The sequence below is a fragment of the Castanea sativa genome, chromosome 4 (genome assembly GCF_040712315.1).
Source record: "Castanea sativa cultivar Marrone di Chiusa Pesio chromosome 4, ASM4071231v1".
Lineage (NCBI taxonomy): Eukaryota > Viridiplantae > Streptophyta > Magnoliopsida > Fagales > Fagaceae > Castanea > Castanea sativa.
Window position 1 is genome coordinate 27,138,461 of NC_134016.1, and position 22,569 is coordinate 27,161,029.

General features: G+C 37.9%; 3 protein-coding genes across 3 annotated transcripts; 1 reads left to right on the top strand and 2 right to left on the bottom strand.

Annotated features, from left to right (window-relative positions):
• Positions 1–806: 806 nt before the first annotated feature.
• LOC142632646 (uncharacterized) lies at positions 807–1,691 on the bottom strand. The gene has a single exon (XM_075807015.1). It carries the CDS (start codon positions 1,689–1,691, stop codon positions 807–809), a length of 885 nt encoding a protein of 294 aa, XP_075663130.1.
• A 192-nt stretch (positions 1,692–1,883) lies between these two features.
• LOC142632647 (uncharacterized) lies at positions 1,884–3,041 on the bottom strand. Its single transcript, XM_075807016.1, has one exon. It carries the CDS (start codon positions 3,039–3,041, stop codon positions 1,884–1,886), a length of 1,158 nt encoding a protein of 385 aa, XP_075663131.1.
• An 18,117-nt stretch (positions 3,042–21,158) lies between these two features.
• On the top strand, positions 21,159–21,983 carry LOC142632650 (uncharacterized). Its single transcript, XM_075807018.1, has one exon. The coding sequence runs from the start codon at positions 21,159–21,161 to the stop codon at positions 21,981–21,983; it is 825 nt and encodes a 274-aa protein (XP_075663133.1).
• The last annotated feature ends 586 nt before the right edge of the window (positions 21,984–22,569 follow it).

Below are 22,569 nucleotides of genomic sequence, written 5' to 3' on the forward strand. Positions count from 1 at the left end.
CTTAGACTAGCAAAAATAATTTGACATGAAAAAGTAATTTATTTCACCATTGGAATCTATAGTTATATTTATATTTCCATATTAATTGTTTCTTTTTTAGGAACATATTCATTGTCTTAATTTTTTTTTTCTATACACACTCATATACTTGTATTACCAATAACATATATGGTAATAAATTAATTATCTTCATCATTTGATCATTATGTGATATAATTATAAAAAATTTAAAGATTATATAAAAATTAAGGAAAAATAATACTTCTTTTTAGAATACTAAATATTTTAACACACACACGAGGAGGGGTTTGGCTTACCTCCGATACTTTTTTAACTGGATATGTCTTTTTGTTTTAAATATACAATGACAAGTGGTAGTGAGTTTTAATCTCTACCTTTTATTTAGTTAGTGGGTGATATGACAGTCTCTCATTAAATCAAAATGAGATTCCTTTTTAAAAAGTACTGGAGGTAAATTAAACCCCACGTAAATAGGAGAGAATGTCTTAAAGAAATTGACAATGGTGTATATCCAAAAGGGTCTAACTCTTGAATACATAACACATGCTTTAATACTTATTAATTGTAAGGTTTATGATTCTTAACTTTATAGGACTTATCATTTGAGAAGTTTACTATCTTGGATAGTTTTAGTGGGAACAATCTATCTCTCTATCTATATAATGAGAATACATTCTATCTGAAGCTGGCATAAAGCAATTCTTTTACACCACCAATAATAAAGTGTTACGTCAACCAATAACTTTAAATGTAATACACTTTTTTTTTTGATAAGCTACAATTCATTAGAAGAAAAAAGAGGAACAAAGAGAATAATCTTCCTTACATAGAGCCAACAAGGCGGGGGGAAGATTGTCCTTATAAAAGAAAAAAGAAGACAAATAACTTAGAGCTAATTTGGCTACACCATGGGCAACACTGTTACAATCACGTTTAATCCAAACAAAAGAGCAAGACTCAAGGCTAGACTGAAATGTAAGAATATTATCAATAGAGGTTTGGATGGTCCAAGGAGGTGGTAGATTAGGGGAGTTCACGGCATCGAAGCAAGTCTTTGCATCACCTTCAACAATAACATGGTTCCATCTTTCTGTAATTGCAAGCTGCACAGACCAAAGTAAAGTTTCGGCTTCTGCCAACAGAGGTGAGGCAATCTTTGTGATTCTGGCCCACATTTTGACGGGGACGCCAGGATGGTCCCTTGCAACTGCGGCAAGAGCAGCATGGGAAGAGGATAGTGCTGCAACCACGTTAATTTTGATCAAGCCAGGAGGCGAAGGAGACCAAGTTGGTTGAGGAACACTGATAGCAGCAGGGGGTGCACGTGCAAGTGCTATGGAGTGCTCATTGAATTTTCTCTGAATGGCAAGGATGGGAGGTCCGCAGGTCTGTTGCTGTGAGACTAAATTTCTAATACTCCATATTTCCTCCAAAATCAGTGCCATATTGAGGGAAACCGACCACTTCTCTCTGGTTAGGCAGAGAGCTTTTCGGGGCTCAAGGATGAGCTTGACAATATCCACCGGAGTGGATATATTCATTTCACCTGCTTTGAGGCCCCAGCAGGTAGCAAACCATAAGGCTTTAGCCATTGGACAGGTAAGGAACACGTGGCATGGCGATTCCACCTCTTCATTGCAGATAACACAATTGGGATCATTGATTACCATGCGTCTCGATAGGTTGTCCTTCGTGGGGAGAATGTTGGCAGCAATCCTCCAAAGGAACATTTTGGTTCTTTCTAACACATTGAGCTTCCAAATGTTTTTCCAATGATCCTCTGATGATGGTTGAGGAGTGGATGTTGCTCGGATAGCTTGGTACGCTGACTTTACTGTAATACAACCTTTGGAGTTTGGCACCTAAACCAATTTATCATGTCTATGTCTGATAGGGATTGGTAAGGACAAAATAGCTTGGGCAGAAGGGGGATCAAATAACTCTCTAATAAGGTTAGACTTCCAGCAATGGAGAGTCAGGTAAAAAATCTGGGACACCATGATGGGATTATGAGCAAGATTCTCCTCCCTTGGTGTGGGGATGAAGCCATGAATCCAAGGCACCCAAGGGTCCTTCCATACATTGATAGAGGTGTCATCCCCAATTGTGTAGCATGCTCCTTTGACAATTACTTTCTTGGCATTTTTGATAGCTTTCCATATGGGAGAGGCAGATTTAGTCGGTTCTGAATGGAGCCAATCCTTGCTGGTTTTGTATTTAGCTCTTAGAATATTCATGCAAAGACTATCTCTTTTGGAGGCAATCTGCCAGGCTAGCTTGGCAAGGAGGGCAATATTGACATCCTTAGCTTTTTTAAAGCCAAGTCCACCCTTGTTCCTTGGGTGGCAGAGCTTGTCCCAAGCCCTCAAAGCAAGGAAATTTCCATTCTGGGTTTTTGGATTCCACCAAAATCTTTGAGTGATGGAGTCAAGGTTGTCACAAAATTTGTTTGGGAAATTGAAAGTTGACATGGAGTATATGGGGATGGTTAATGCTACAGAGTTAATGAGGGTCCTCTTGCCAGCCCACGAGAGGCATTTACTTCTCCACCCTGTGAGTCTGGCTTCAAGCTTGTGTTGGAGGTAAGCAAAGTCTTTTGAAAGAGCTCTACACATCAAGAATGACGCTCCTAGGTAGACTGCATCTTTTTTTAGGGCCTTGATTTTGAGAATGTTTTTGATGTTTCTACGTGTGGATCTTTGTGTATGCTTAGAGAAGAAGATCCCAGACTTGCTCCTATTGACTAATTGACCAGACCGCAAGCTGTATTTCTCAAGAATTCCTGATATAGTTGCTACATCTTTTCTAGAAGCTTTGGAGAAAAGAACTATATCATTAGTGTACATCATGTGAGTGAAAGTTGGTCCACTCATGCTGGATGCTGTGGAGGTTTTTGCTTCTGAGCTTTGATTCAAGCAATCTGGAGAGAATTTCTTGCGCCAAAATGAAGAGGTAAGGTAAGAGTGGGTCCCCTTGCCTAAGGCCTCTGGCCGGTTTGAAACTTTCTGTTTTACCACCATTGAATAAAACCTGAAAAGAGATCGAGGAGATGCAAGATATAATCCAACTTGTGAAGGTCTCATTAAACCCCAAATGAAGCAGGACAACTTGTATGAATCTCCAGTTTACTCTATCGTGAGCTTTTTGTAGGTCTAATTTGATTGCCATGAGACCTGGTTGGTTTTTCGAGTCTTAAAACTGTGGAGGATCTCTTGGACAATGACCTGATTCTCTACAATCCATCTATTGGGAATAAAAGCTGATTGGGCTGGAGAAATAATTTTGTCAAGTAAGGGTCTAAGCTTGGCCACAAGGAGCTTGGAGATGATCTTGTAGATGACGTTACAGAGGTTGATAGGTCTGAAATGTTGAGAAGAAGTGGGATTAGAAATTTTGGGGATAAGAACAATTAAAGAACTGTTTACCTCTTTGGGCATGGACCCTAATTGGAAGAAAGATGTGACAGCTCTGATGACGTCGTTCCCAACAGTGGTCCAGAGATGCATATAGAAGATCACAGGGAAACCATCAGGGCCTGGTGCCTTTAGATCAGACATGCTAAAAAGGGTTGATTTGATTTCCTCAGGCGTTGGAGTGCGGCAAAGCTCAACGCTCTCATCTTCAGTGATGCTTGGAAGGATTAGATGATCAAGGTGTGGAGGGACATTAGCTTCCTCTTCCTTGAAAAGATTTTTGAAATATTCAAAGAAGTGACTTCTGATGGAGCTTGAATCAGATATCCATAAGCCGTCTTCAACTTTGATAGCATCTATGTTATTGCATTTCCTTCTAATGATAGTTGAGAGATGGAAAAACTTTGTGTTTTTTTCACCAAGCTTTAACCACAATTCCCTGGATTTTTGGCGCCACAATACTTCACTTCTTAGCAGCCATTTGGAGAGTTCAGATTGTAAGGAGGACTCAAGATTAGCCACATCCTCTAAAGGAGGTTTGTCCAGGATTTCCTTGATCTTTTGAAGTAGGGAGTTGATTCTGTCTTGGCATTTGCCGAAAACTTCTTTATTCCATTTTTGCAAAGCATCCCTGGTAGAGGCTTGTTTTTTGTAAAGTTTCGTAAAATCTAAGCCCTTGACATTATCCTTCCAAGCATCCTCGATGACAAGGATGCAGCGGTTGTCTCTGAGCCATGTCGCTTCAAAGCAGAAGGGGCGATGAGCAAAGCTGGATTGAGGATTTGTCTCAAGGAGGATAAGGGCATGGTTTGAGCTAATAGCTTTGAGGTGGGTAATGGATGCCCTTGGGTAAGCCAACCTCCAAGAAATATTGGCAATGCCTCTGTCTAGCCTTCTTTTGATAGATGTATTCCCCCATTTACCCTTCGCCCATGTGAATTTGCTACCGGTGAATCCGAGGTCGATGGCTCCAAATTCGAACATGAGCTCTTTGAGATAGTTAGAGGCTGAAGAACTTCCTCTTTTGGAGCCTATGGTTTCGTCCTCATTGAGGACAAGGTTGAAGTCCCCCAAGCAGACCCAGGGACCTTGATGGGATTCTAGCAGCGCAATGAGATTTTCCCAAGGTTTTTTCCTTTTGGAGAAATAGGGAGGGCCCTAAAAACCAACAAAGAGCTAGTCACAAGCAGAATTAGACACCATAACAGCCATGAGGTCTTTACTGAATTCGACCTCTCTAATGGATAGCTCCTCTTTCCACATAATGTAGAGACCACCTGCTTTTCTATTTGCTTCCACGACTAAAATATGGTCAAACTTAATAGATTTTTTAACAAACTCCATTCTTTTATTCAATGCTTTGGTTTCGAACAAGAAAATTAAATCGGGCTTGGACCCATTTATTTGAGCCTTTAAGGCTCGAACTTTCGAGGCATTGCAAATGCCGCAACAGTTCCAACCTAGGATCTTCATGGAGAAGGTGGGGGCATGATAAGGCCCGCCTCCTCAGCCAAAATAGGAGAAGAAAAAGATGCATCAGTAGTGGAATTAATAGATTGAGAGAAGAGTTGTGTGAATACCTTCCTGTTATAAGCCTCATCCTCAAATTTTTGTCCTTCCTTTAGGATGAATTGCTCGAGACCTTATTAAGTGAAGGGGATAAAAAATGGAAGATGGATATTCCCATGAAACTTGAAGGGACGGAGCTCATGAAGACGGATAGGGCTTGAAGGGACGCGACTATGACGGTTACTTTTTGCTGAGTACCCGTCATGTATGTATTAATTGTAGGTTCCAGGTGGCATGTGATTTGATATGCTTCAGATGAACTTTTACGTTATCCCCACGCAAACGTGCGCACTTGGACTTCTTGCGGCACACGTTTGAGAAGACTCCTATATGGAAATAAACTTGAGAAGGAAGTTGTATCCTAAAAGAAAGGTGATTTCACTCAATATAAATACCTCAGAAACCCTAAGTATGAAGGTACGCACACTATTCTTAACTCCGGCACTCTAGGGTTAAAGAAACAAGATTCTAACTTGACCTTCGGAGGGTTTTTGGCTGGCACCACACCGGTGCTCTCTTTTAGGTCTTTTATTTTTCTTTTTACAGGTGTTGCTTTCGTTTGAAGAGCGCTTGCAACTCACTGGTGATATTTTCGGCATCATCATTAAGGGATGAGTGTCACTGTGTTGGGGTCAAAGAACAGTGGTTTCGGCCCCGAATCAATTTTCCTGAGCCGCTTCACAAAACACTCCAGCTCTTCATTGGAGATTTTCCTTTTCAAGTGATTGGGTGAAGGTAGGTTGTCTCTTGTGTGGCTGTAGTTAAGATGTGGAGATAATGAGGATTCTGGAGTTGTGGATGTTATGTGTTGGGGGATGGTAAAGTTGTTTATGGCGTCAGAGATGTTTGTGTGGATGTGGGTGTTTTTGGGTTGGGCTATAGTTGTGTTGGGGTTGGGCTTTGGATTAGCGAGAGATTGGGTTGGGTTTGGGTTTTCGGCTTGGGCAAAAGCTGTGTTTGGATTGGGATTTGGATCAGCGGGCAACTGGGTTGGTTGTGATGCTTCTTGGTCATGAGAGTTTAGGCTGACTTGAACAGGGATTAATCTAATGAGGTTTTTAAAGATTTGAGGTGGATTATTATTAGGTGGGCCAACATGGTTGAGTGACTCAGATAGGGAAAGGGGAGGGGATAAGGGCGTGTATCTAGCTCAGCTAAATTGGAATTATTCTTTGAAGTAATATCACTTGCTTTCCTCAGGGCACTTGGACACCCAAATGATTGCCATGTATTACCATTGGAGTGAGGTGCATAGCTATGTACTATTGGTGGTCCCTTGGTAGGTTGAGGGGGTGGTACTGGAGTCTTATCCGTTGGAGCCAATGAAGATGGTGGCGGTGGATTAGAGTTGGCAGGTGTGGCTGTTTTTGACGGTCTCAGTGGTGGAGGGGCGTTGCTACTAAGTATATCTTCGAAAGGTGTAGCATTGTTTCCTGGTCTTAAGCAATGCCCAGCAACTTTAAAGCGAATGCCATTGGGATTACAGAGCAAGAAAGGATTACCTTCACAAGTCTCCTCCTTATGACCGATGATTCCACATTTGTAGCAAATGTTAGCTAGCTTCTTGTATTTTAGCCCAATCCAAGAGTCGGTATTGTTGGGACGGGGTAGAAAGAAACGAGGGGGAAGGGGCTTGTCGATTGGGATCTCTATTTAAACACGCAAGAACCTCTTCCAGGCACCTCCAGAATCCCCTATGAGATCCACATCTAAAACCTTTCCTATTTAGGCACTGCTCTTTTTTAGGTTGTCCTCTGTTCTCTATAAGGTTCAAGGACCATGGACTTGAACCCAGAAAGCTGAGGTGGTGAAATCTACTTCTTGCCAAGTGATATCTGGATTCCAAATTTTTAGAACCAGGTGTCCTCCTCTACAAGACCATGGCCGTTGTTGGAAAACTTTATGTTCATCGACTTCATGTTGGAAGGAGAACATGAAAATGTATTTGTCAATGCGCTTCACCTCCATGGGATAGACTGGTTTCCAAGCTTTGGAGGTGATATCTTTGATGTAGTTGAGACCAATGGGTTTTAAAGATATGAGCTTAGCTAGAAGAGTGAGGTTTGGTGCGAGTTCTTGGCTGGGAGGGAGCTCTAATCTGAGATCTTCACATGAGAGTGTTTTCGAGCGACATGCGAGGTTTGAGAGCTCCATTAGAAAGGTGGAGGAAAGACTTAAACCGATGAAACCAATGAAGAGGGGAAGAGAGGGCCTGCAATTTGGGACAAAATGGAGGAAAAAAAAATCAGGGGAGTGGCGTTATAGGGATGGAGAGAGGGGAGAGAGTACTATAGGAGTACGGAGAGAAAAAAGGGTAAATGTAATACACCTTATTACACACGAATATAACCCACATAATATCCCAAATTTGTTCCCAAACTCAAACACGTCCTTCTCTCTGATCCCTTTCATCTCTGTTTCTCTCTCCCTCTCATCAAAACCTAGGGACGGTCTTCTCCTGCACTCACACCACCTCCGATCTGCCATCACCCAACGATGATGCTCCAACAACCGGCTGTGCATTTCAGCCACCCACCTTTGTTTATTAGATTAGGTAAAATTTTAATATCCCTTTCTTTAATTGAATTTTTCCCTTTCCTTGCTATAGATATCTAGTAATTGTAGTAGGGTATGGGCCTCTCTCATTTCGATTTCTCTCTCTGATGTCTTTTTTTTTTTCCTGAAACCCTTCAAGTCTTATTTTGTTTCAGTTTTGATCCTTTTGATAACTGGGTTTTATTATGGACTGTAAATCTTGATAATTTTTCTTGGGTTTGAAAATTGGGGTTGTTGGGTATAGCCAAACAAAATTATTAAGAATAAATTCCAAATTTTAGAACATTGACAAAATCTTTTATTTTTAAGTTATATGCTAATCAAATTTTATATAAAAGTTCGACAACTATCTTTGGAAGGCATGACTAATTTGAATGCCTAATGCAAGTTCTCTGTTGAATTTAACGCCATATGCAATTTTTTTTTTCCTTTCCTTGATTTCTTGTTTTTGTCCTATTGGTGCTCCCTGTTGCGTTTATCAATTTACAACCATTTATAGGAACTCATGCCTAAGCCAATCTATGAATCTTTGTGCACATGTCCTGGCCAATCTGTTCAAAGGTTGTGTTTTTTTTTTTTTAGTAGACAAACGTTGTGATGTTGATTTAATTGAGGCAAAAAATAATTTTTTATTGTTCCGTTTGACACATCAACTTTTTCCATCCAAAAGATAACGGCAGAGACTAAATTAACACAGCACAGAAAAGGTTAGGGACTAAATTGACCAAATTAAAAGGTTAGGGACTAAATTAAAATATGATGTAAAGGATAAGGACCAACTTTGTAATTTACCCAAAATATAAAGTAAAAAAAGCCAAATTGAGCAACTATATTTGACTAATGAGAGAATTTGATATCAATGACAGTGACTTCTAATGGTCTTTTTAGTGAGAAAAAATAGTTATGCCTCCTAAAATACAAGAAATTGAACAAAGATTTTATTTCCTTAAAGCTGCTGCAGAACTCAATTAGTCCTACTTGCTTCATTGCTTTTGGAAAGATATTACTGTCATGTACTATCACTATAAATTCATAGCAATTGATATATACTGTGATTTCTTGTTTTGTGTTACAGGCCTTGGGTATTGTGGTGAGTGAAGAAAAGAAGACAAAATCATACTCATATTGTTATATCCAAAGTACCAACTCAAAAAAAAAAAAAAAAATCATATTTAATTCAAGCAAGCATAAAATTGTGCATAATCTATGTTAATAAACAGTCATCTCCTACACATTATGCCATGGACTTGAGTATTCAATTAATCTATGTAAGTAATCATATTGAATTAAAATTCAAAGTGTTAGGATTTGTGCCCTTAGATCCTATTGTATGATGCTATGTATGATATTATGTATGACATTATGTATGACTTAATATTGTGTTTGATAAAGTTATTTTATTATTATCTAAAATAATGGTAACATGAATATGAGACATTATCATATAGTTCATGAGATGCATTGTATGTGATTTATGTGAAAAGTCACAGAAGATGTAAATTACAAGTTCTTTGTAAACTTAGAATTTATAGTTCGTAGTCGGTGATGAAATTGGGCATTTCATCTGCGAAGACTATAACGTGTCAACTAAGATGATTTGTCTTGATCATGGAAGTGAAGACTTCTAGTTGATATGTTGATATGTTTTAAGAGTTAAGACATATTGAACAGGACCACTGTGAGATTTATTATTCTCCTAATGACTGTCAAATGAATAATAAATCTCACAACTTCTATTTGCATAAACTCTTAATCCTGAGAGAATAATGGACCTGATCATGAAGTGTAGGTTGCTTTGATATATCAGGAGTGAGATCTGAAGTGACGGTCAAAACCTCAGTATGTTGAGCAGCCACATTTAGTGTTGATGGAACATATATTCTCAAGATGGAATTCATAGTCTCTTGATGGAGATATAAAACATTCCCTTGAGATAAGTTTAATGGTTTCAGTTATTCAGAGAGTTAGGCCTAACCACTTTAGTAAGAAATTACTAAAGTATATATTTATGAAATTGGATTTCATAAATATATAATGAATAACTTTAAAGAATTAAACCGGGTACTCAAAGATAAGATGTAGTAATTTACAAAGTGGCAGTCTACATTTATGACTTTGTGTTACTACGAATATTTTATGAAGGAGTTACGTGTATAATAAAGTCTTGGGATATAATTTATTAATAAGGCCTAGAGTGCAATTATATTTATATAGTGGTATTAAATATAATTAATGGTAACTTTGGACTTGTCAAGAGTTGGCGGAAAAGCCCAAGGCCCATTGGAGCTAGTGTCTTATTAGTCCCTTTTGGTCCAACTTCAAGCCACACACTAAAGCTCAATTGGAAAGGTCCAATAGGCCAACCCAATTAGATAATCAGTTAGTTATAAAGAGAGAAACATACATAAATTTTATCAGAAGAGATTAGAAAAGAAAAAGAAACGGTGTGTGTGAGAGTGTGAGACACACTTTCATTCTCCCTTTGAAAAACTGATTGAGAGACTACACATCTTGGGCGTAAAGTGGAATTGGAGTGAAGATTAAAAGTGTTCCCAAGTGCTTCTAATCTTTGTTTTGAATTTCTCCACACCAAGGTACGCTATCTTGTTCTTAAATTCTGAAATTTACATTGTGCACGTTATCAATCATGAATGAAATAGATCATTGTTTGTTGCTTCCGCTGTGTGTTTTGTATGAGATACAAAACCAGATTTTTTCCTTCAATTGGTATCAGAGCCAGGTTTTCATATCATGATTGTATAGCGTGTGATTGAATTTTAGAATTTAAGAAAACTGTTATCGTCGTGTTTTTCAAATTTCTGCATAAAGATATTGTTCCATAAATTTTGTGTGCATTGATAAATATATGTGATGTATTGTTCTGCATGTGCACGGATTGGTCATTGATTCTATAACCATTAATGGAAGAATATGATTGAATGTTAATGCTTTATAGCCATTGAAATATGTATGGGCACATTCAAAATGATAACCACTTTTTACATTCTATCCATGTTCCATACGTATGGGTAGGTGGTTATTGAAATGGATGGTAGTTATTTAAAAAAATAACTACCATTTCATTCACGGCATGGATTTTTTTTTTAAATTTCTTTGCACCTCTTGAATGGATTGCATGGCTTGGTCTTTTAATTGCATGGCTTGTATATGGCTTGCATGGTTTGTATATTAGTTTTTCAAGGCTAATAGTTTATACAAATTGCATGTGAAGAACATTGGTGCATTTTTTACTTTGTCTTAATTGCATGTTTTGTCCTTTATTGCATGATATGTGCCTTGGTTTATATACAATGCATACGGATTGGCCATTTTGCATGAGACAAAGCCTACTTTATGAATTGTCTTGGAGTACAATTCCTTGATGGCCCACCGTGACATATAATAAGACAATTCAATGGCATATATAAATATAAATATAAATATATATATATATATATAATGTAATAATTATATATTATATATATTAATTTGTATATTATATATAATATAATATAATATGAATTTTTATATATAATAAAGATTTTTATTACGTTATATATATTTATATATGTTAATGCTAGTTTAATGAAATTTATTCCTAATTAGATTAGGATTATTTTTCAACGTGTCTAGCATTACTCTAGTTCTTGACCTTAAAAACCTTTAATTTAAAATATCTAGTGGGAGAGAGATACAAGGGTTGGATCTCACGACCTCCATTGTTGGTTCATAGTAGTGTGAAATAGATACTTTGTCTTTACCTCGAGCTTAGCATTCCATGCGGAGAGTATTTATTTCATGGTCCTACAAGATTGAATTTCTTGGTTTATAGTGGTTTGATAAACACCTTGTCTTAGCTTCGAGCTTTGCATTTCATGCGGAGGGTGTTTTATCATGGTACTACAAAATAAGCCTGTTAAAGGGATGAAATGTGATTACACATGATTCTAGACAATGATATACACTAGACTAAGTATTATAGTATCCTCTATGCTGAGTTCTTATTATTATTATTTAGAGGCTAAATATAAAACGGCATATTATTAGTGTTTGATAAGAGTTATCATGATAGCACTAATAATGAGAATAGTTCTCAATCAATCATAGTATTTTATGTTCACTCTATGCTGAGGGATATTAAATATGAGATTGTGTTGTCTTTGCATATATTATTTTATGGTTTTATTAAGGTTCCATATTATATGTTTTTATGCTAAATTGATAATGTCCAATTTACTTATTATATTCATGTTTATTATTTTCAGATTTTATCATGGCATCATTTAGCCCACTTGTTTCTATTCTTAACCAAAATAAACTGACTGGATCCAACTATGTTGACTGAAAAAGAAATTTGGACATTGTTCTTACTGCTAAAGAGCACAAATATGTGCTTACTCAACCATGTCCTAACTTTCCTTCATTAGATGCTCCTCTTGAGGAAAAACAACGGTATGATCGTTGGCAGAAATCTAATGAGATGGCCAAGTGCTACATCCTAGCATCTATCTCAAATGTTCTACAGTATTAAATGCAGGATGTAGAACTTGCTTCGGACATAATGCATAGTCTGAAGGAGATGTTTGGTGAGCAAGGCCGTTCTGTAAGGCAAGAAACCATGAGGCAAATTTATAATACCAAAATGGCTGCAGGAAGTTCAGTGAGGGAGCATTGTCTTAGGATGATTGCTAATCTGAACACATTAGAAGTTTTAGGTGCCGACATTGATGGAGAATCCCAAGTGGATATGATACTCCAGTCACTACCAGAATCATTCAAGGAATTCAGACTCAATTATAATATGAACAAAAAGATTTATTCTTTCTCTGAATTAATGAATGAGTTAGTGGCGGCGGAAGACATCCTTGGTACTTCTAGTGTTGAGGCCAATGTGGGTGAAGCTTCTACTTCTCAATCTAAGTCGAAAGGCAAGGGTAAGAAGAAGAAGAAGAAGGACTTCACTAAGAAAGATGGTAAACAAATTGCCTTAGGAGTTGCCAACAAAGGAAAGAAAACCAAAGGAAAGTGTTTCCATTGTGGTGAGAAAGGACATTGGAAGAGGAATTGTCCAACATACAAGGCTGCCAAGAATAAAGGTATAAAAAGTTCATTTCTTCTTGAAATATGTTTGGTACAGAATCCAACAAATTCCTGGTGTGTGGATTCAGGTTGTACTAATCATATCTGCAATTCTTTGCAGGGGTTCTAGGAGACCAGAAAGTTGAATGAGGGAGAACTATTTCTTACTTTGGCTGATGGGAGCAAGATTCCGGTTGAAGCTGTTGGAGTGTTTAATTTGTGTTTTAAGTCTAGAGTTTTAATATTGGAAGACTGTTTGTATGTACCTAATGTTCGTAGGAATTTAATTTCTGCAACTTACTTAGGTAAACATGGGTATTGTGTTATCCTGAAAGACAATGTTGTAATAAAGAAGGATAAAGTGTTTATCTGTTCTGGCAATATTGTGGATGGTCTTTCTATTTTAACTCCTGATAAGCATGAATTATACAATTCTAAATTAGATAGTAACTCTCATGTGAAATCATTAAGGTTTCCTTCTACTAGTGATGCATATCTATGGCATTTGCGTTTAGGTCATATTAATTCAAGTAGGATTCAAAAACTAATCAAAGATGGACTTTTACAGCCCATGGACTTTGATGGTTTTCCAGTTTGCGAATCTTGTTTGGAAGGTAAGATGACCAAACGACCTTTTAATGCAAAAGTTAGAAGAGCACAAGATTTGCTAGAACTAGTACATTCAGATGTATGTGGTCCTATGTCAATCCAAACAAGAGGTGGCTATGAGTATTTCATTACTTTTACTGATGATTACTCTAGATTTGGTTATGTGTACCTAATGAAACGGAAGTCCGAAGCCTTTGAAAAGTTCAAAGAGTTTAGGGCTGAAGTTGAAAATCAATTGGGTAAACACATAAAGGCCATTCGATCGGATCGAGGTGGCGAATACTTTTTTGGTGATTTTAAGGATTACTTGACTAAAAATGGGATTATATCCCAGTTGACTGCATCTGGAACTCCACAACAAAATGGTGTAGCAGAAAGAAGGAATAGGACTCTTTTAGATATGGTTAGGTCCATGTTGAATTATTCGACTCTACTAATTTCTTTTTGGGGATATGCCTTAAATACTGCAATGTATCTTCTGAATTTAGTACCTTCGAAGTCTATTCCTAAAACACCTGTAGAGTTGTGGAATGGGCGTAAGCCTAGTATGAGACATCTCCACATTTGGGGTTGTCCAGCACATGTGTTGAAAGGAAAGTCTGACAAGTTACAGTCTAAAACGGAAGTGGTATTTTTTGTAGGGTATCCAAAAGGAACAGTTGGAGGTTTATTCTATAGTCATAAGGATAATAAAGTGTTTGTTAGCACAAATGCCAAATTCTTGGAAAATGACTATATGAATAATTTTACTTCGAGAAGTAGAGTTATCTTGGCTGAAATGAATGAACCTGTAGTTGAAAAACCAATGGATGAAACTAGGGATGATGTGGCTGTATTAGATACACCACAAGATACTACTCATGAGATGTCTAGTACACAGGTGCCTCGTCGTAGTGGGAGAATTGTTCAGCCTCCTATAAGATTCATAGGTTTGGGAGAAACTTATGAGGCTATCTCAGAAGAGGCTGAATTGGATCCTTACACTTATGATGAAGCAATAAATGATATAGATGCACATCATTGGGTCCAAGCTATGAAATCTTAATTGGATTCTATGAATTCAAATCATGTATGGGATCTTGTAAAGGCGCCTAATGGCATTAAACATGTTGGTTGCAAATGGGTTTACAAGAGGAAGAGAGGGATAGATGGAAAGGTTGAAATCTTTAAAGCAAGACTAGTGGCGAAAGGATATACACAAAAAGAAGGTATTGATTATGATGAAACTTTTTCGCCAGTAGCCATGCTTAAATTTATCAGAATTCTCTTATCTATTGCTGCTCATTATGATTATGAGATTTGACAAATGGATGTCAAGACTGCATTTCTTAATGGCAATCTTGAAGAAGAAATATACATGTTGCAACCAGAAGGTTTCATAGCGAAGAACCAAGAGCATATGGTATGCAAGTTGAATAGGTCCATTTATGGACTTAAACAAGCATCTAGGTCATGGAACATCAGATTTGATCAAGCAATCAAGTCATTTGGTTTCAAACAAAATCTTGATGAACCATGTGTGTACAAAAGGCATCGAGACAAAGTAGTAATGTTCCTGGTGCTTTATGTTGATGATATTCTACTCATTGGGAATGATGTAGGGGTAATGTCATCGGTTAAAGTTTGGTTGTTAAGCCAATTTGATATGAAGGACTTGGGTGAGGCTAACTTTATTCTAGGGATCAAGCTTTGGCGAGATCGTAAGAATAAGATGTCAGGCTTATCACAAGCTAGATATATAGATAAGGTCTTAGAACCGTTTAGCATGCAAAACTCCAAAAAAGGATTACTTCCTTTTAGACATGGAGTTCCTCTGTCTGATGACCAAAGACCTAAGACTCAAGAGGAAGAAAATATGATGAGACAAGTTCCTTATGCTTCTGTAGTGGGAAGTCTCATGTATGCCATGCTTTGTACTAGACCAAATATTTGTTATTCAGTTGGCATGGTCAACCGATATCAATCAAATCCAGGACCAAAACATTGGCAAGCTGTAAAGCATATTCTCAAGTATCTTAGGAGAACGAGAGATTATATGCTTGTTTACCATAGTGAGGATTTGATTCCCATTGGTTATACAGATTCAGACTTTCGTCAGATCTAGATTTCAGAAAATCCACTTCAGGATGTGTTTTCACCTTGGGAGGTGGAGCCATAAGTTGGAGGAGCGTTAAGCAATCTTGTATTGCGGACTCCACCATGGAAGCCGAGTACGTTGCTGCTTGTGAAGCAGCAAAGGAGGCTGTTTGGCTCAAGAAATTCCTTTCTAATCTTGGTGTTGTGAGAATGGAGCAAGTTCCCATCACATTGTTTTGTGACAATAGTGGAGCGGTTGCACAATCCAAAGATCCAAGGAATCACAAGAAAGGAAAGCACATTGAGAGGAAGTACCACATCATTCGAGACATTATTGCTCGTGGAGATGTTGTGGTAGCAAAGATTGAAAGTGCAAATAATCTAGCAAATCCCTTTACCAAAGCCTTGCCTCAAAGGATTTTCGAGTCACATTTGGAGGGAATGGGAGTTAGATTAGTGCACAATAGTCTTTAGTGCAAGTGGGAGATTGTTAGGATTTGTGCCCTTAGATCCTATTGTATGATGCTATGTATGATATTATGTATGACATGATGTATGACTTAATATTGTGTTTGATAAAGTTATTTTATTATTATCTAAAATAATGGTAACATGAATATGGGACATTATCATATAGTCCATGAGATGCATTGTATGTGATTTATGTGAAAAGTCACAGAAGATGTAAATCACAAGTTCTTTGTAAACTCAGAATTTATAGTTCGTAGTCGATGATGAAATTGGGCATTTCATCTGCGAAGACTATAACGTGTCAACTAAGATGATTTGTCTTGATCATGGAAGTGAAGACTTCTAGTTGATATGTTGATATGTTTTAAGAGTTAAGACATATTGAACAGGACCACTGTGAGATTTATTATTCTTCTAATGACTGTCAAATGAATAATAAATCTCACGACTTCTATTTGCATAAACTCTTAATCCTGAGAGAATAATGGACCTGATCATGAAGTGTAGGTTACTTTGATATATCAGGAGTGAGATCTGAAGTGACGGTCAAAACCTCAGTATGTTGGGCAGCCACATTTAGTGTTGATGGAATATATATTCTCAAGATGGAATTCATAGTCTCTTGATGGAGATATAAAATATTCCCTTGAAATAAGTTTAATGGTTTCAGTTATTCAGAGAGTTAGGCCTAACCACTTTAGTAAGAAATTACTAAAGTATATATTTATGAAATTGGATTTCATAAATATATAATGAATAACTTTAAAGAATTAAACCAGGTACTCAAGGATAAGATGTAGTAATTTACAAAGTGGCAGTCTACATTTATGACTTTGTGTTACTACGAATATTTTATGAAGGGGTTACGTGTATAATAAAGTCTTGGGATATAATTTATTAATAAGGCCTAGAGTGCAATTATATTTATATAGTGGTATTAAATATAATTAATGGTAACTTTGGACTTGTCAAGAGTTGACGAAAACGCCCAAGGCCCATTGGAGCTAGTGTCTTATTGGTCCATTTTGGTCCTACTTCAAGCCACACACTAAAGCCCAATTGAAAAGGTCCAATAGGCCAACCCAATTAGATAATCAGTTAGTTATAAAGGGAGAAACATACAAAATTTATATCAAAAGAGATTAGAAAAGAAAAAGAAACAGTGTGTGAGAGAGTGTGAGACACTGATTGAGAGACCACACATCTTGGGCGTAAAGTGGAATTGGAGTGAAGATTAAAAGTGTTCCCAAGTGCTTCTAATCTTTGTTTTGAATTTCTCCACACCAAGGTACGTTATCTTGTTCTTAAATTCTGAAATTTACATTGTGCACGTTATCAATTATGAATGAAATAGATCTTTGTTTGTTACTTCCGCTGTGTGTTTTGTATGAGATACAAAACCAGATTTTTTCCTTCACAAAGATCTACAACCACTGTAGGACACTTTCCCTTCAATCACACCACATTCGGCCATACCCAAGAAAAATTATCAAGTTTTATTGTCCATAATAAAACCCAATTATCAAAAGGATCAAAACTGAAACAAAACAAGACCTAAAGGGTTTTAGCCAAAAAAAAAAAGATATTGGAGAGAGGAATCAAAATGAGAAAGGCCCATACCCAACTACAATTACCAGAGATCTTAGCAAGGAAGGGGAAAAAATTCAATTAAAGAAAGGATATCAAAATTTTACTTGATCTAATAAATAGAGGTGGGTGGTTGAAATGCACAGCCGGTTGTTTGAGCATCATCGTTGGGTGATGGCAGATCAGAGGTGGTGTGGGTGTAAGGAGAAGACAGACATTGGGTTTTGATGAGAGGGAGAGAGAAACAGAGATGAGAGGGATTAAAGAGAAGAACATGTTTGAGTTTGGGAACAAATCGTGTGTAATAAGGTGTATTAAATTTAATGTTATTGGCAGAATACCTTTAAAACTTGCTACAAAATCATATATCCATATCTATATATGTTTAGAAATTGAATTATAACCCTATTGAAAATTCTCCTCTGAGTAGGAGTTCTTCTTCTCACTTCGGGTGAGCCATTTTATATCACTCCTCCTTTAGGACAGCAGTAATAGTCTTTTCTTCGCCTTACCTACTATTCCTATAGTCGGTAAGGCTATGAATTCTGATTTTATAGAAAGGTTACAGAACCTAAAACTCACGATGGAGGAAGGAGAGGAAATAACAGTCCGATCCATGCAGAGAGAGAAAATACTGGAGGAGTGGTCGCTTAGTCTTATTGGCAAGTTCCTGTCATCTAGACCCTTTAATCAAAGGGTGGCGAAGAATGTGCTGCGTTCAGTTTGGAAGATGGGGAATGACCTGAGAATAATGGACATCGGTGAGGGATTATACCAGTTTAAATTCTCCATTGAGAGCCAGATTAAATGGGTCCTGGACAACGGCCCATGGAGTTTTGAAAATCAGCTTTTGGTGTTCAGACGATTGGAGAATGGGATGACGCCGAGATCAGTAACTTTCACCACAGTTCCTATATGGGTGCAAGTATGGGGTCTGCCATTCGATCTCATTAACGAGGAAGCAGGGAGAGATATTGGGAGTGGCTTAGGCCGTGTGGTGGCAGTGGATTCAAAAGCTATTACGGCTGACCAAGCCAAATTTCTTAGAGTTCGGATTGAACTCCCATTAAACAAGCCACTTCGCCGAGGCAGTTCGGTGATTAGCCCGGAGGGAGATAAATCATTGGTGGCCTTTAAATATGAGAGACTGGTTGGATTGTGTTTCCGGTGTGGTATGTTGGGCCATGAGGAAAAATTTTGTAAGGTTCTCTTGGAGACAGGGGAAGACGAGAATCCTTATGGTGAATGGATGAAAGCGGGTTATAGGGGTAGTCAAGGGAACATGAGGAGACGTCCACAGGGTGTTCCATAGAGACACGGAAGGGCTGATAGGTCTGATCAAGGAGAAGGCCCACCACCAGCGGCGACAAAACCAAATTCAAACTTAGGAGCATTGGTCATTTATAAGGCAGCCGAAAAATCCGGGATTAATGAAGAAGGAATAAAAAGCCCACCTGTGGGGGAAGAAAATCAATCCGTAACAGATTCGCATTTAGTGTTGATTGACTCTACAAGTAAGGAAGAAGATATATATGGAATGAATGCAGATATCTTTGAAACCGAAAATCAAGGTAATGACCTCTATAGTGTTCCTATTGAATACAACACTTCCTCTACTACTTTCCTAGCAGAAGCACACGTTAAAAGTAATCAGAGTACATGTTGGCCACGTGTCTCACCACGTGATGAGGTGCTATACATGCAACCAACCAACCCCCAATGTCAGAAAAAAATAGTAACAACTAAGAAAGGGCTACGTAAAAGTGAGAAGGCCAAAATGGTGGGTACGTATGGAGTGGAAAAAAAGATAAGGCATAAACGAGAGAGTAGAGCTTGGGAAGATAATGAAGCTCCTGAAAATACAGAGTGCAAGAGGGCTAGGCTGGAGGTCAAGAGTTCAACAACTAATCCAACAGCGGAGGCTGATTTTCAGCCCCGCCGATCACAATGAATGTTATAAGTTGGAACTGCTGGGGGCTTGGGAACCAACGTGCAGTTAATGTACTCTTTCATGTGGTGAGAGAAAAGAGACCCAAAATTATCTTTCTCATGGAGACTAAGCAGACGGTTAAAGAAATGAGAAAGGTGAAGGAGGAGTTACACTATCAAGGAGGATTGGTTGTACCTTGTGACAGAAGTTGGGGAGGAAGACGGGGTGGTTTAGCAATGCTTTGGAAGGACGAAATTCACCTGCATATACATGAAGGAAAAATTCTTGTTTTGTATCTCATACAAAACACATAGCGGAAGCAACAAAAAATGATCTATTTCATTCATGATTGATAACGTGCACTATGTAAATTTCAGAATTTAAGAACAAGATAGCGTACCATGGTGTGGAGAAATTCAAAACAAAGATTAGAAGCACTTGGGAACACTTTTAATCTTCACTCTAATTCCACTTTACGCCCAAGATGTGTGGTCTCTCAATCAGTTTTCAAGGGAGAATGAAAGTGTGTCTCACACTCTCTCACACACCGTTTCTTATTTCTCTTCTTTCTTCTAAAAAAAATTCTGTATGTTTCTCCCTTTATAACTAACTGATTATCTAATTGGGTTGGCCTATTAGGCCTTTCCAATTGGGCTTTAGTGTGTGGTTTGGAGTGGGACCAAAAGGGACCAATAAGACACTAGCTCCAATGGGCCTTGGCATTTTCCGTCAACTCTTGACAAGTCCAAAGTTACCATTAATTATATTTAATACTACTATATAAATATAATTACACTCTAGGCCTTATTAATAAATTATATCCCAAGACTTTGTTATACATGCAACCCCTTCATAAAATATTCGTAGTAACACAAAGTCATAAATGTAGACTGCCACTTTGTAAATTACTACATCTTATCCTTGAGTACCCGGTTTAATCCTTTAAAGTTATTCATTATATATTTATGAAATCCAATTTTATAAATATATACTTTAGTAATTTCTTACTAAAGTGGTTAGGCCTAACTCTCTGAATAACTGAACCCATTAAACTTATCTCAAGGGAATATTTTATATCTCCATTAAGAGACTATGAATATCATCTTGAGAATATATGTTCCATCAACACTAAATATGGTTGCCCAACATACTGAGGTTTTGACCATCACTTTAGATCTTACTCCTGATATATCAAAGCAACCTACACCTCATGATCAGGTCCATTATTCTCTCAGGATTAAGAGTTCATGCAAATAGAAGTCGTGAGATTTATTATTCATTTGACAGTCGTTAGGAGAATAATAAATCTCACAGCGGTCCTGTTCAATATGTCTTAGCTCTTAAAACATATCAACATATCAACTAGAAGTCTCCACTTCCATGATCAAGACAAATCATCTTAGTTGATACGTTATAGTCTTCGCAGATGAAATGCCCAATTTCATCACCGACTACGAACTATAAATTCTGAGTTTACAAAGAACTTGTGATTTACATCTTCTATGACTTTTCACATAAATCACATACAATGCATCTCATGGACTATATGATAATGTCCCATATTCATGTTACCATTATTTTAGATAATAATAAAATAACTTTATCAATCACAATATTAAGTCATACATCATGTCATACATAATGTCATACATAATATCATACATAGGATCATACAATAGGATTTAAGGGCACTAATCCTAACAATACAAACCTATTCACCGCACCATATCGATGCTATTATTTTGACAGACACAAGTGCTCCATGGCGGATCACTGGATTTTATGGTTACCCGGAGGAGTACCACAAACCTAAATCATGGAACTTGTTGCGCCATCTCCACTCTAGGATGGCGATGCCTTGGCTATGCATAGGAGACTATAACGAAATTCTATCCTCTGATGAAAAACAAGGACGGGTTGAGAAGGCATTCCCACCCATGTTGGCCTTTAGGAATGCACTAGCCCACTGTGGGTTGTTTGACTTGGGATATCAAGGAAGCAAGTTCACGTGGAATAATGGTAGACTTGGGGGTGAGTTTGTTCAAGAGAGGATTGATAGAGCCTGTGCAAATGGAGATTGGTGCATTTTATTCCCACAAAGCCAGGTAGTACATCTTCCTGCATCTTATTCAGACCACATCTCGATCATGGTGGCAATCCATGCAAACAATATTGGTAATAGGAAAAAGAATGCTCCCAGGAGGTTTGAGGAGAAATGGGCGTCCCACCAAGAGTGTAGAAATATTATTGAGGGAGCTTGGCGGCAAACAGTAGAGGTGGGTAGCCCAATGTTTTGTTTATTTCAGAAGATTAAAAATACAAGGTTGGCATTGCTTAAGTGGGAAAAGGTGGCTTTTGGCAACATGAAAGCCTCCCTTAAAGAAAAACATCGTGTATTGGAAGAGCTTACTTGTAGAAATGATCCATCACTATTGGAGCAAATAAGAGAAACGAAGGCTGAAATAAATAATATGTTGCACCAAGAGGAGTTGGCATGGCGCCAGAGATCTAGAGTAATATGGCTTCCGGCTGGTGATAAAAACACAAAGTTTTTTCACCAAAGAGCATCCCAAAGAAAGCGTAGGAATCAAATTGTGGGGGTTTTTAATACAGTGGGGGAGTGGTGTACAGATGAAGGCCGAATTGCAGATGCAGCAGTGGAGTATTTCTAGAACTTATTCACTTCAAGCCAACCTGAAGAAGGAGATTTTGCCCGAGTCCTTGAAGCAGTGGACCAAAGAGTCACAGATGAGATGAATGGCTCACTATTAGAACCATATACGGGCGAGGAGGTACGGAGAGCATTATTTCAAATGCACCCCTCAAAGGCCCCGGGGCCGGATGGTATGTCTCCCTTCTTTTTCCAAAAATTTTGGTATATAGTTGGACATGATGTTACTAGAGCTATCCTTTCTGTCCTTAATTCGGGATTTCTATTACAAAAAATGAATTACACTCACATTGTCTTGGTGCCAAAAAAGAATGATCCAAAATATTTAGGTGACTTTCGGCCCATCAGTTTGGGTAATGTGATCTCACGCCTCCTCTCAAAGGTCTTAGCCAACCGGTTGAAGCTGGTTCTGCCACATGTGATCTCCGATGCTCAGAGTGCCTTCATCCCGGATAGAATTATTACAGATAATACTACTGTAGCCTTTGAGTTGCTTCACAGAATGAGGAATAGACGGAGGGGTAAAGATGGTCAGATGGCAATAAAATTGGATATTAGCAAGGCATATGACCGTGTAGAGTGGCAGT